The sequence below is a fragment of the Guyanagaster necrorhizus genome, assembly GCF_019112545.1.
Source record: "Guyanagaster necrorhizus MCA 3950 unplaced genomic scaffold BT62scaffold_70, whole genome shotgun sequence".
In the NCBI taxonomy this organism is placed as follows: Eukaryota; Fungi; Basidiomycota; class Agaricomycetes; order Agaricales; family Physalacriaceae; genus Guyanagaster; species Guyanagaster necrorhizus.
In genome coordinates this window covers 18519-33574 of record NW_025064949.1, presented here as the reverse complement: position 1 = coordinate 33574, position 15056 = coordinate 18519, and the positions used below count along the sequence as shown (strand labels likewise).

The following is a 15056-nucleotide window of genomic DNA, read 5'->3' as shown; positions in this document are numbered from 1 at the left end:
CCTACAGAGTCATACTTTCTGTATACTCATACCTCTCTCTTTTTAATTATAAGTTTCTATTCTCTGATTGACAGTCATCATCTCTGACTGACATGCTACATACTCTGAATATCTGTATGCAAGATAATATGCAGCATCTAGCCTATTATGCTTATTGCTACAGAGAAGAGCAGAAGGTACCAAAAGTTCATTGATTATCTTAGTATTTGAGCTATTAAACTGAGAGGTTCTGTCTCAGATCTTTCTGTCTTGCATTCTCTTCTAAAATCATACTATTTTTGGCATCACTGCTAGCTAACTATTTATTCATTCACAACCTGTTTCTCTACTCATCAAAAGTAGTATATACTATCTCTTTTCTCCAAATTAATTATATGGATCTGAAAAAATACTATTAGTATCAAACTGATATCTAGTGTTATATATAATTACAATATATTTGTGTACAATTATAAATAGCATCTCAACTACTTGAATGACTCTGCTCTATTGAATAGATTATATTAGAGAAAATCAGATAAAAGCAAATCACTATCATATCAAATCAATAATCTGAAATGATATTAAACTCCTGCCCATCTTGACAATGAGATGCAGTGATACTATGAATAATCCAGGAACAGATATTGTATATAATAGATTCGTATGCTAGGAATGTGATTTAGCAGGTGATAAGATAAGTAATAGCAAATTACTATATCAAACATTGCCTCTACCTCTGGAGCATTTCTGTGAAACTCTATTCCACTTTCAAAGAAAAAAGGTTCATATCCTATGACTCACTGGCTTAAACTCAGAAGCTTTAAAAATAACTGCTTCAGTCATAAGATCAGTGCTCTGAACAAAAAAGACTCAACTGCACTCTGCATTTCTATGATGGCCTCAGACCAACCTGGGAATTGAACCCATCTTATTATGTAGCATCAATCAACTGAGGGAGTCAGTCTGATAGTTTCCTCTCTACTAGTTAGAGAAATATCATCAGTTTAAGAATGGTAAAATTTATATCTAATGAGCCTGGCAACCTGATCTTAGCTAGCTATACAACAGATCACTTTATTCTATTCACAGTTCTTCTGTCAGAACATATATGCAAGCTAAAAATATGAAAAGAAGTATCACTTCTTCTCATTCAATTGCCAATACAGAAATTGAATATATCTTTGCAATGCTGAACAACTGAGAGAGCCAGCCTGATATTGGAATTGGAGACAGACTTTTATTTCTAGTAGCTTTCATATTACAAAGGTTATTGGTTAAAGAACATATATCTTAAAAAGAAACTCAAGACTATATTGAATAATGTGGATGTACTAAGAGAGTCAGCCTGCTATATAGACCTCATTTTCCCACATTTACAGCTCTAGCATATGCATGCTAAAAATATTAAAAAAAGTCCACATTATCATTTCACATTAATTGCTAAGCTGAGAATTGAACCCATCTATTATTCACAATGCTGAACATTAAACACCCAAGTAAGTTGGCCTTTCATAGCTTTTCACACAACTGCTATTGATGGAGAAACATTGTTAAGATGCTGTCATATTTTTAGCCTCTATCTTCATCAAATCATAACTGATATCTTATCAAGCAAAGCCTGATACTTACAAATCCTGACATATAGCACTCTCAGCTATGTAGAAACCCCACCAAAGGTATCAGAAACTGGGCCTTGCTGTATCTTACTCATTGGTGCATGGACAATGGCCATTAATAATACTGAGACCATGTGGAAGGACTATGCATTATTATAGTCATCATCAGACTTGCCACAGCATAAGGAATACTTGCTGCAATAACCACATACTAGACAAGCAGCAGCATACATGCTGCACTAAAGGAATATATCTATTGGAACATGCTTTAAACATGACTGAACTGAACTATGTGTACCTATAGGATCAAGACCTTCTTGAACAGTATTTAAAACAGTAGTTTACATTCTGTGATCCTAGTCTTGAGCTAAGGTTTCATACAACCAACTAAAATCTCTGTGTCAGATGATGATCAAACAACAACAAATATTAGATCTGACACTATGAGAGTCAAACTCTAACTGAAGAAAAAGTGAAGTGTATGTAGGAGAAAGATATAAGCAGATAAGAGAGTTTGAGGATATTAGTCCAGGGTCTATTAGAACAGATGAGACACTAAGAGCCTGATAGTTTAGTCAGTGTATTAAACCTTAGCTTGAGACTAGAGTTACAGAGTGTACACTACTTGCTTAAATATGATATGGAAAAGTCTTAGCCCTACAGACATATATGATTTAGTTCTGTCATGTCTGTAGCATATCCTAATAGCAATATTCTCTTAGTGCAGCAGGCATGCTGTTGCCTGTCTAGTACATAGTTATAGCAGTGAGTTTTTCTTGTGCTGCTGCTAATCTGATGAGGTTCATGATAGTGCACAGTCCTTTCATGTGGTTCCAGTGCTATTACTAGCTGTTGACTGTGTCTAATAGTAAAGCATAGCAGAGTGCAGTCTCCTAATAGTGTTGGCAAGGTTTCTGCATGTCTAAGAGGCACTGTGTGTTGGGATTTATAAGCATTAGACTTATTAAGCATCAACTGATTCATGATTTGGTGAGAATTGGGGCTAGAATCATGATACTCTGGCTTCTAGTGTGATGCTTATTTCAAGCCTCTATCAGACATCTCCTTTCTTGTAATATCTCTTTGCTTATCTGTTTAATCATTATTTGACAGATACCCAGATGAAAAATATGAATGTAGAATCTGTACTAATACAGAGACTAAAGTTTAAAATCTATCTCTACCTTCAGAATCTCTCAAAAAAGATGCATTATCTAGCAGTGTTTCACTGTATAGCCAACCTGAGAATTGAACTCACTTTTACAGCCTCAACTGACTGAAAGAGATAGCCTCCTTTAGTCTGTAGGGATTTTGCATGAAGAAATTGTTATAGATAAATTAAGAGAGTCAGCCTGCTATAAATATGTCTTTTTTCCATATGCACAGCTCTGGTATGTACAGTATGAAAAAGAAAACTCCATGTTGATCACATCACAACTATTGCCAAGCCAGAGATCAAACCTATTCACATTAAACATCCAAATGAGTTGGTCTTCCATAGATTTCTATAGAAGTGCTATTCACAGAGAAATATTGTTCAAATATCTAGACAAAAAAAATATGAAAGTAAAATCTATACTAATGCAGAAATAAAGTTTAGAATCTATCTGTCTTCAGGATCTCTCAAAAAAGATGCATCATCTGGAATTGTTTTGCTATATATTCAACTTGAGAATTGAACTCATATTTACAGCTCCAACCAACTGAGAGAGTCAGCCTGCTTTAGTCTATAGGAATTTTTCATAAAGAAATTGTTGTATGAATCATATAGGAATACAAATTGGTATGCTATAAAAATCTCACACACAGAAATGTTAAGACAAATCCATGATAACCAATCTTGCTATGCAAGGCTAATCAACCAAGATAATCTGCTAATAGTATGCAGACTAAACATACTTAAAAAGCTGAAATTATTTACATCTTCAGATCAGAGGAAAATGCATCTGGGTCTACTTCACTCACATGAAAGACTTGAATCGCATGGCTTAATATAACAAATTGTGATTTCAGGAGCTGACATCAAAATTTGTGACAAAGAAAAAGATTTACATTAAATCATGGCCAACGTGGGGATCGAACCCAAGACCTTCGCGTTAACATAACACATGCCTTCTGCATATTATTAGCACGACGCTCTAACCAACTGAGCTAGCCGGCCAATACCTCAAGTTCTTATCCAACATCTAATATCTTTCCAAGAAACACCAGTCCAGACTCTATCCATTCCCCTCCGCACCCCACTCTGGACTAGATGCCATGGTACGTCCATCCCAAAGCGAGCTCTAGAACTTTTGGGCTCTCGCCCGGGCCATTGACTCTCGGTCGTGTCTAGGACCTCCCATACCATGGGTATATAAAGTTCTGAAAAGAAGCCATACCTCTTGCATACCACCCTGTCTTTTCCGATTTACGAGTTCGTAATTCCTTCGTCGATAGTTAGCGCCCCGACTGACACGCCATGTCCTCTTAGGATCCATGTCCGAGATAACGCGCTGCATCTGGACCATCGTGCTCATCGCTACAGGCGAGGGCAGGAGGCGCTAAAAGGTTCGTCGAGCATCTCTGCTGGTGGTATCCAAGCTATTAAACCGAGGGTTCTATTCCAGGTCTTTCCGCCTCGCCAAATCACACCATTCTATATTCCACCGCTGGCCGACTATTTATTCGCAGCTTGTTTCCCCACTCATCAAAAGTGGTACGCACTTCCCCCGCATTAACTACGCGGGTCTGATGAACCTCCATTAGTACCACCAATGTTATGTACAACTACGCTGTGTGATTGTGTACGAATATGAATAGCATTCCAACCACTTGAACAACTCTGCTCCGTTGAATGGATTACATCGGAGGAAAACGGAGACGCCTGATAAAATACAAATCACCGTTGTGTCAAATCAACGATCTGGAATGACATCAAACTCCTGCCCATCCCGACATCGGGATTAGAGTCTCGAATAATGAACAACCCAGTAACGCGCATTACATATAAGATATATCGATACCTATACTATAGGAATGTCCCGGATTATATATATAGTATTGATGACACGGACGCGTGATAGAAGAAGACCGAAGAACAAAAAGAAACACAACAATAAGAAACGGACGTTATGAGCTACGTCGATGATGGTGATGAGAATGATGATGATGATGTTGTTGCGGCCGGTGTTCCCGCTGACGGTCATCACGATGACCATGGGACAATGGCAACATCTTGTGCAAGAAGGAGCCCGTCTGATGAGGAGGCTCCGAATCGGTCGACGAGGACGTGGAAAACACAATTGGCTGGACAGAAGTCTATTCTTGAACATCGGATACCGTGCAAAGTGACTAAGGGAGATAACTCACGACGACTTTCGTCGACCGGCCTTTTGGGGGGACGAGCACGTATTGTCCTGGTGGCTGGGCGTAGATATATTGCGGTGGTGGATTGTTATACGGTGACGTATAATACGGGCCATTATTCGGATACCCTGGTGGGTAATAAGGCACTGGGGGTGGTGTAGGTGAGGGAGAGACGTAGTACGTCGGGTTAGAGCGGTGTCTAGAATGATGCGTTGACGAATGTCGACTTGGAGAATGAGTGCGCCGTGAATGAGAAGGCGGTGGAGCAGGACCATGCAGTGGTACTTGCTGGAGACGAGGCGGTGGCGGCGCAGGTCCATGGCTGTGTGGCGGCATGGGCCCTGGCACCGGGGCGTACAACGGTGGCGGTACACGCTGTCGGACGACGACGGGTGGTGGTGCAGGCGAACGAACATGAATATCCCGCGTACGAACCTCGTCATCCCCAATATCGGACCGTGGCTCGAACGGGGACTTGAACTCGCAGGCATGGGCCTCGGCATCATCCACCCAGCGCGAGATACGTCGCATGGTCGCTTGGTAGCGCTCGGCTGCTTCTGGCGAATAGTCGTATTCCGTCATTAAGAGAGCGTGAAGGAGAATAAAGATAAGTCTAGGGAAGGATGGTAGTATATATACCGAGTCAGTGTTGCGTGGTAACAATTGCCTTGTGGCCCATGGCGGTTTTGTTGCAAAAGGCATTTGCGATCTCGGCTCCTTATCTACGCGGCACGTGCCCGGCCTGTGCCTGCCCGCGGAAGTAGATTAGATATAGACACTGCGGTTCTTTTTGCCACTCTTTCATTTTACAGCAGAAGAACAGCCAACTGCCTCAAGAAGAGAACTCTCCACAGTCTACTACGCGTCTAACACACCTTGGAACTGTACAGCTGGGCTGGTGCTGGTGTCACATGTAAAGACTCTAAATTTATTCTTATTCCGGGTACGTACATGCGAAAGACACCGACGCACTCACGTCAACGGACTGAGACGGCAGGAACGTCTACTTTCCACGGCTAGTCCGGGCTTTTCAATGCCACCTGAGATCGTCACAGGATGAACTAGTACGTTCCAACTTCCCTCACCGTCGCAGACCAAAATGACACCGGCTTATACGTTATCTGAACCCTGACTCCGGGGTAATAAGCGCTTGTAGGTGCTTTACGCTTCTCTTCTCTTCTCTTCCTTCATTAATCTCACTCATTTCTTTTCTTTCAGACCGGCGGCTCTACAGCGGCGTCTAGACCTACAACTTCCCGGTCATCTGAATCCATGGTGGGGGCGTGCTCCCTCTTATATGCTTTCAACGCCACCCACTTATCATCCTGTCCGAATCGCGGCATGCTACATTTTGCCGTCTCAGCCCGAATCCGAATCCGCATCAATTCCCTTCCCGACTCGAGCCGTGGGTAACAAAAACATGTAGCCTCCTTTATCCGTATTACGCACTCAATTCTAGCCTTCGCCACTCCTATGACGCACCAATTCAATGCTTGACTTGAACTAACGTCGAAACGTCATCGCATCCTTGAGTAACAGCCTTTCATCTTCAGGTCATTAATCTCGCCCATTCATGCCTGGAGGTTTATTCTAGATCCCGCGACTCGGTCCGGCATTATCAAGTCAAAGTTTGTCCCCCTTACATTTTTTCAATTCTTTTTTCACTCTCTTTTTTTCCAACCCTGCAGCTCATGACTTTCTGCTTGTTATAGTGCCCGAGTCATGATGTCATATTTCGCTGTCTCAATCCGAATCCGAATCCGAATCCGAATTCAGTATCATGAATTGTTCTCCACTGTCAGAATCTGTGCAATGATGTCTCGCGGGATAACAAGCTCTTGTAGACCATCTCAATTTCTTAATAACGCTCGTCATTAGGTCCCATAGCTTAACCGGACTCAACACCGGTCATCATTTATACCTCCGAGTGAATGAATGAGATGCTACGCCAGCCTATACGATGTCGGATCCTTCTGGTCCCTGACTCTAGGATAACATCATATTTATCCGTCCCAGGCCGAATCCGATAACGCATCAATTCAACAATCACCAATACTTACTTATTTTTTCTCATCATCCTCCGTTCTTCCCTGAAGGCCCAATCTAGCCCTCGCGACTCTCCGATAACGCATCAAACTAGCCTCGAAACGTCATCGCGTCGATCGGCCATCATTTATCTCGCTCTTGCCTGGCGGTTCTACAGTAGCTGCGACTCGGACCCGTGTTAACGTGCCAAATATAGCTGTGGCGGAGATTTGCGAGTAAATAAATGGTCTCCCCCCTTACATTGTTTTTTTTTTTTTCAACCCGGTCTCTCAGATCTGATGGCGCATGATGCACTATGGCATCATCAACAGTCACCCGGCTCTATAATTGCGCACTGACGCTTCTCGGGAAGAACAAGCGCTGGTAGGCCCTTCTTTAATTTCGCTCATTTCGTTGAGCGGCCCCAGTTCTACAGCATCACCCAGCAATGGAACTTGTGACTCGGACTGATTACCAGGAACTATTTATATCTGAGTCAACGACGATGACGCTGTATCTATCCTTCTCGTTATGAAAATTCGTTCATATCTGCTACTATGCGCGCTGAAGCTCTACAACAGGATGAGTTGTAGACGTTACCGTCACTGTTGTTCTGCCACAGCATAACACGGTCCCGCTCCGATCAGAGGTCATTTAACCTGCTTCTCTTTCCCGCAGTTACAGTTGGGTTGCAGCACATACGACAGCCCTCCTTCTAGCCTCCATCGTCCCTCTCCCATTCAGTCGGCCTCTCGGGATCGTCAACTTGGCGTATCAATACACACCGGCTTCATTTCACATGGCCCAATCTGCGGTTGAAGATGTCACTTCAACACCCCTCTCTCTGATTCCATTTCCTTGGCTCGCGGTCTTTGAAACGACAATGAATTCCGGGGTTTCCAAACTCCCATTTATGAACCACAGAGAATCAAGTGACCAAACGGCGAGTTGGACCGTACTACCTCATACCATTTCGTTCCCCCCTTGCTCATCGTTCCCTATAGATACTTGTCGAACATCGGAGCATCGACTATGCTTGAATCAACAAAGAATTTAGTTCTCCAAAACTACATGCAGTAAAAAAAGGTCACGTCGCGGTATAGATATCATGGATAACATCTGACTGATAAACGGGAGACGACAAACACTCGCTCACCGGTCCGTATGTCTCCTTCTTTCCCTGTCCCGCAGTTAGAATTCAGAGCTTAGGAAGTTGACGGGGTTCCTTCTAGAACGGAAATGCAAGGAAATGAAAACACGATTGAAGAGCCGATTCCCCATCCAGATGTACTCTGATCACCCCTCTCCCCCGGTATGTTAATGATACGCTCATTTCCCACGTTCATAAATTACCGGATCTCGTCTTCTAGTTTCAACCACGAGCATTCATATTCGGGGTCTGGGCACTTACTCATATCCTGCGATATCTTCGTATTGGGCTAGTATCAAAGAGTCAAAGATGAGATCTGGACTTGTGATGGAGATTTCTGAGTCCATCTCTCTTAACATTTTTTTCAACCCCGCCTCTCATAATACAGCTCGCCCGTGTCCGGACGCACAATGTACTACGGCATCATCAACAGTTACCCCACTCTCTGCTGGTCCCCACACATGGTGGGGCGACAAGCGTTTGTTCATCTGCTCTTCATTAATATCGCTCATTTCTTTAAGCCCCGCCCCGCCTTTTCTACGCCTTGAACTTCTGACTGGAGCACTTTCTGTACCTTCGAGTCTCCTTCCCGTGGTCCTTGGTACAGATCACCGTGGCTGTTCTATTCATTCGCACCCCTCGTCAAGCTCTCATAATTACGATTCAAATCTCTTCGTATCAGACTCTCTATCGCTTTCCCAATCGCAAGTCCTTGCCCTGTTTCTATAGTCGCAATGTAATCGGGTTGGTAAAAACGTCTCCTCTCCGGCGAGCCGTCAGAACTGCCTTTTCGCTCGCCCCGAAAGGAGAACGGAAAGTTAGTCCTATTCCGATGACGCGTCAATTGAACTGGCCTCTTGGACTCGATTCTTCCTTTCATTAATATCGCTCATTCCTGCAGCCCATTCTAAACCACGCGACTCGCACACTAATCATACATCCGGATCAGCGCTCTGATGTCTATTTATCCGTTTTGACCGCGTCTGTGATACTCTATCTTCATATCGCCCGTTTCTTTATGCCATTGCGACTCGGACTGATTATCGGGTACTATTTATACCTTCGAGTCAACAATGATGACGATCTACCCCGTGATGTGGCGGCATCTGATCCGTTTATCCATCTACCGCTACGTACGCTGAAGCGCGTAGTCATAACGAGTTGTGGACATCACCGCCACTGTTATCCTACGACTGAATAACTCTTCTCGCCGCCATCCTCCGAGTCAATGAAACCGCCTCCGATCAGAGGTCATTACTCTGCTTCTTTCTGCCCTTACAACTGAGAGGTCCTTACAGCAGGAGAGATGACGATTCCTTCGATGCGGTGTACATAGGAGGCTTACTTTGCGGTGATCATGGACTTAAGTCTGACTCTGAAAAACGCCATCTTGAGGTAACCCGGATTATCCGTTCCTGTCCAATTCAACGTTCAACTCCCGCTGTCAGAACTCTTTATTTTAGCGCGTTGAACTTCTACGTCCTTTCTCACATCACAACTGGCAAACACAAAGTCTATACAGTCTACATCACGAATCTGCCTGCGCTGGACATACCTCTTCTCCGGTACGCCTCTCGGACCTCCTCTCCCACATTCATAATTCCCGGATCTTGTCTTCTCGAGGATTCGCATGCGGGGTTTGAAACTGCGCAGCTTCACTCGTGTCAATCCCTGCCAAGCGTATTAGGAGCATGAACTTTGAATATAGACTCGCGTGCCACCATTGTTGAGTCTACTAGCTACACAGATTCGTTGCCTTCCCCCCCTTCATAAGTTCCGATTGAAGATTATAATTCAGTGATAACGCGATCCTCCAAGCCTCGTTTTCAAAAGAAATGGGTTGAAAGTGAGATACGTTCGTGCGGAGGAGAAACGAGACACACCGTACAAGGTTCTCCTCCCCTGTTACAGACATCGAAACGTAAAAATCTTCGTGTTGGCAGGGAATTTTCCAGAGGTCATAGGGCACGGCAACCTGTTCATATTCACTAAAAAATTTCGCCAAGTCACCAGGCCCAGATCGCCTTGCCTGTTCTTAACGAAATAACCTCCGACCAAAGGCTTCTTCCAATTGAGAGAAAAGATCATCTGAAGAGCCACGCTTCAAAGATCGTACCTGACACTGTCTCTATCTTTCATAGTCCAAATGGAACTGGCGTTGTCCCGTTTTCCCTCCCGGTGAGGATGTACCGTTGCGTAACTCTTCGAAGGGTGGAAATAGACGCGTGACGAATCACCAGGTTGATCCCCGAAGATGAAGACCTCTCTGGGAGGCGCTTCCTTCCCCACAGCTGTAATAGACGGATCCAGCCTCTTTGGAGCTTGTTTGAGGGTCTCTCCTCCGGGGTTTGCTACTTTACGACTTCACTCTTATCAATACTTTCCGATTGAAATGTCTTCGTTGCTGAACATGCGACGAGCGCTAAAGAAATCATTTGACCCAGAGATCGGATGCGAGGTTTCTCGTGATGCTTGGCATGTTCGTTACTTTCTGTACCGTGGTCTGCGCATCTGAAGATAGAACAATTTGTTTTCTTCGATGGACTGTCTAGGATGTAATTTCCACCTTACGTCCTTGAGTGATAGCTTCAGCTGCATTCTACGATATCTCTAGACTACTGGGCATATATTCGTACTCAACGAAAGAGCCCGCCGACAGTTAGCGGAGTCTTTTTTTTTTTTACCATCGAAAGCACCCGCCAGTGCAGCAGAAGGACAACGGATATTGACTGATTCCTTAAGCAAATGAATATTCAAAAATCTTGTGAACCCAGAAAGGTAGTTCCTTCGCCCCCTGCTGCCTGACTCTCGATTTACAGAGCTTGGCTCAAACATCAAAGCCAGGCCAAGCCCGGCCCCTTGCGTGTACATAAAGTCTATGTCTGCATGAGGATAAGAGCTAGCCTGTGTGGTCGAGTTATTATGTACATGAATGCGAAAAGCGTCCTCTTCGGATTAGAAATATCATAATTCCAGCGCACATGGGGTCAAATGTACATAGTGGGGGTCGGAAGGAGTAAGGAGCGCAGATCAAACTGTTACTAGGCCAACTAGCTCAGTTGATCAAAGTATTGCACTAATGTGGTATAATATCGAAGGTCTTGGGTTCGATTCCTACGTTGGCTACTATAGGTGCATCTTAGTATGTTTTGTTTTCGTGCAGAATGAACCAGTAACTGAGTGACTGAGACTTGAGCAGTTGTTCACGAAACTTCACTTACGTCTGAGCTACAAAAACATTATTACTGCTATTGAATCTTGCATTGACACCAATATATATCTGATTCAATATGAGGTCCAAACTTTGTTTGTGTCACTCACTGACTGAGAGCACTGGCTTGTGCTCTGCTATGAGGATCAAGAAACAGAGCAAACAAAGGCAGCATGAAATCCAGTTCAACAACTCTGCCTCAACTGGCTCTTTCCTTACATCATTTTGACTGGAAACACTGTGGTACATTAAAGTCAATGTTTGCAAGACAATCTTCTGTCAAAGAACATACCCAAGTACTTGGCAAAGCCTAACCTAGACTATGACCTTTAAAGGCAACATCTCTTTCAACAAACAGAGGTTATAGTTTCACCTTATCCTTGAAACACCAAGAATCAATTTCCAAACACCAAGAATAAGTTTCCATTGGATGATGGTGGCCTTTGTCTTGGGATTGGGAGTAACAGAACCTTGATATCAAACCAATCTATGCATATGTCAGGACACTGAAGAATATGCTGGACAGTTACATATTAGATCTATAACAACCATAAATTTGAACAACAGAAAGTTCTGCATCCTTCCATGAAAAACAGAATGGCATAGTACATGTATGGATAAGGAAATAGTGTGAAAAGATGAAAAGTGAATGTACATAGAAGATTGCTGAGCACTGATTGTAAGTTGAATATTTATTATAGAAAATGGGTCCAGATGCAAGTTATTTTGATCATTTATTCTGAAACTAATACAGTGATCTTAGTGACTTGCTTCCTGAAGAGTTGTAACCATGACCAAGGAAAACACAGAAGACATTAGTAACTATCATCTTCAGGCACAAGAGAAAAGTCCATTTCAATGAGCTGGTATTGATGTATTGTCCATGTGGCTTGCTTGTGAATAAGTTGATCCTGAGCTGCATGGGAGGTCTGCTACTGGTTGAATAGCTACAGCAGTAAAGAGCTATGATGGCAAAAAGTGGCTTATATGTGGTATGAGGTCTGTTAATACCTTGAATGTCTGGATGTCTGCAGTAAGCTTTGGGTAAGGTGGGGTTGTGATGGAGGAGCTATTCAGGGGGTTTGCTAGAATGTCCTCCATGGCACTGTTGCCACAAACAATGGCAATGCTGTCTTCCTGAACAAAAACACACCAGGTCCTTTGTGAGCCTTGGGGTCACAAGTCTTCCTGTACACAACTAGTAGAAAGAGAATAATAAAGTACAAAAATAAGTGCATACTAATATGCATATGCCTGTCTTCAAATCATATGCATGAATGGTCAAATCCTCTAGTTCATGAACATGAATACAAATGGGATCATTATAGATATCAATCCAGGCAACAGGCCAAGCATCATGGTCACAAGCCATTATTTTGAAAGAAAGCTGTTGGGTTGCAGCATCTATGATGCCATTCTAAGGCACATTTACAACATCCCATTCTTGGACATTGGTTCATTGATCCTGACAGCATGCCAGACAATGATTGCAGCATGACCACCTCCTCAGATTCATGTCACACAGAATGCATTAAACAGAAACAATGTCCATTACATATAGAGACTAGCTGCTGAATATTAAATAGTCAAAATAATGTCCCACTCAAGGAATGCAGTAGGGACTGGTCATACTTGGAACAATCTTCTGAGAACATTCAAATGATGCCCTTCTACATCTCTATATTCCTTTAGACTCCCTGCATCCCTGAGAATTAGAGTGATGATTGGGCCATACCATAACTTTCTTTGGTCCTGAGAACCAATGAGGCCAGCAATGGTGCCATTAAGTGAATTGGGGTCATTGATGCCTGGTAGCATTTGCATTCTGTGGTACCAAATCTGAACTGGCAGATTGCCTTCTCCACAGACCCTTTGACAGGCAAGCTGATCCCAATGAAAGTAGTGGTCCAGCAGCAGTATGCAGTCCACTATCCTGCCATTGTTTCCATACTGGTGTATGAACAGGAGAGGAACTGGTATAGGGTCTGACCCTTATGACTCTTTGAGTCTGTGAAAATAGGAATGACATGAAGACATACCATTTAGGTGAAATAGGAGACCTTGAATAATCCTCTGTGCTGGATTTGGATATATTTTTTCCTGGTTGATTCTCGGGTAACAATCGGTGAATCGGTGCTCAAGATGTGGGGCATGTGTGTAATGGAATTGAAAAGACTAGATTTGTCAGTTTCAGTAGTTCATTCACAGGAAAATATTGGATGGGACATACAGAGTGTATGCATGCCTGGCTGCACCACAATGCACCACACTCACAGACTGTGATGGGTTCAGGGGACGGAGTCTTGCAGCCATGGCAGCTAAATACCCATGCCATCATGGCCAGAAGTGTCGTGGCATCTGGAGGTGCCATGGCATCCAGAATATGTGAATGATGTTGGTATTCTATAGGGGTAGTTCCAATGAGCGGGATAGTCAATGTGGGTTGTTTACTGTGACATCCTGTATTTATATATGTGGGTAAATGTCTGTTTCATGTGATGAGCCATAGTGAGTGGATTGTTCCATCTCGATTACAGTCTTAAAACATGCCATGCACTGAAATCGGGACACAGGAGTGTCTGCAAAGATTCGCTGCTGTTCGCTCCGTCGGGGTCTCCCCGACCATAATACAAACAATAATCTGTGCATGAACCCACCAGTGTACAGCTGGTATCCCAACCACATTCACCAGGCTGCGCCGGTGAGTACCGGGAAGGAAGCGATGCAGGCCCAGAACACAGTGGACAGTCAGCCTGTAGTTTCGCCGCTGCCTGCTGGTGACACTGTCCTTGGCGTTTCTAGGATGGCTTGATATATTTCACTTTTTGTGAATCTTGAAGGGCGGATAGCCAAGCATATGTGGTCATATGTGGTGCTCGTGCGGGTCCGCCAAGTGTACTTATATGCACACATTCAAAACGACAAGATTATTCATGATGTAATTTATTATTCGTACAACGTGTCATCGTTATGCTTGAAAAGTTTTTCAAACTGGCTCTTACATCCTACCAACGGCGGACTCGCCCTTTATTTCTGGCCTCACTTCACCATTTCTCCGGGACCGTCCCTTAGATTCTCCCGTGGCACCATCTATCTCACTGGATCCGCACTCCGATCATGTATTAGGTCCCACATCTGAAGAGACATGTGAAAAGTCTACATTTGGGCGAGAAGCATGCGCTCGACCTTTTCTCCCTTCCGCTCTAGTGCTCATAGTTCCCTAGCTCTTAAATGTCCACACGAAGGCTGCAAGAAGTCTTTTGGCGCGAAAGACAGTGATTCATCGATTCTAATGTTGTTATTGTCAGCATTCTCATATTCGGACAGACTACCGATATCGCCATCTACCACGAATCGTTGGGTTCCTTCTCAGCTTACGCTCCGCCGATGTTCCCGAACGTGTTTGTTGGGCAGTATGTCAGAGACACGGGCGCTATGGGGCGAGGGTAAGGTTTAGGTGTTTACCGGATCCTCAGGTGAGTCGATGGTGGATGGATATTTGTATGCCACTGCCGAAAGACCGTGGCTTCACGATCCATGACTTTGGTACCTGGTGTGGTGTGCGATCGCAGCCGACCGGTAGCGGAGGCAAGAGAGTCCTTAATAGATCTGTCGGTTATAATAAGGCCATTGTACAATTTAGGGAGAATCGCGCGTTGGGTACGGTGGTGAGAAACTCTTGTCATTCTTCTTTTTTCCCCCCTTATCAGTCATCACTGACAAG

General features: G+C 43.7%; 4 protein-coding genes and 2 non-coding genes across 6 annotated transcripts; 2 read left to right on the top strand and 4 right to left on the bottom strand.

The window, feature by feature from the left end:
• Positions 1–3659: 3659 nt before the first annotated feature.
• On the bottom strand, positions 3660–3759 carry BT62DRAFT_t208. The gene has a single exon. It is a non-coding gene; the product is annotated as a tRNA-Ile (tRNA).
• A 489-nt stretch (positions 3760–4248) lies between these two features.
• Positions 4249–5089, bottom strand: BT62DRAFT_938921 (uncharacterized protein). The gene is made up of 2 exons (XM_043187621.1): positions 4950–5089; positions 4249–4898 (listed from the first exon to the last, which is right to left on the bottom strand). Exon 2 carries the CDS (start codon positions 4784–4786, stop codon positions 4604–4606), a length of 183 nt encoding a protein of 60 aa, XP_043032980.1. The 5' UTR covers positions 4787–4898; positions 4950–5089; the 3' UTR covers positions 4249–4603.
• On the bottom strand, positions 4550–5736 carry BT62DRAFT_734683 (uncharacterized protein). Its single transcript, XM_043182071.1, has one exon. The coding sequence runs from the start codon at positions 5646–5648 to the stop codon at positions 4932–4934; it is 717 nt and encodes a 238-aa protein (XP_043032979.1). The 5' UTR covers positions 5649–5736; the 3' UTR covers positions 4550–4931.
• A 1551-nt stretch (positions 5737–7287) lies between these two features.
• On the top strand, positions 7288–9816 carry BT62DRAFT_1013853 (uncharacterized protein; the record flags this gene model as incomplete). Its single annotated transcript, XM_043178122.1, has 11 exons — positions 7288–7355; positions 7650–7866; positions 7920–8047; positions 8109–8133; positions 8185–8283; positions 8342–8402; positions 8510–8722; positions 8769–8938; positions 9023–9281; positions 9347–9371; positions 9423–9816. The coding sequence occupies 11 exons, from the start codon at positions 7288–7290 to the stop codon at positions 9814–9816; spliced, it is 1659 nt and encodes a 552-aa protein (XP_043032978.1).
• Positions 9817–11165: 1349 nt separating this feature from the next.
• BT62DRAFT_t210 lies at positions 11166–11247 on the top strand. Its single transcript has one exon. It is a non-coding gene; the product is annotated as a tRNA-Ile (tRNA).
• Positions 11248–12958: 1711 nt separating this feature from the next.
• BT62DRAFT_924669 (uncharacterized protein) lies at positions 12959–13645 on the bottom strand (the record flags this gene model as incomplete). The annotated part of the gene is made up of 3 exons (XM_043184643.1): positions 12959–13323; positions 13372–13507; positions 13607–13645. The coding sequence occupies 3 exons, from the start codon at positions 13643–13645 to the stop codon at positions 12959–12961; spliced, it is 540 nt and encodes a 179-aa protein (XP_043032977.1).
• Positions 13646–15056: the final 1411 nt, after the last annotated feature.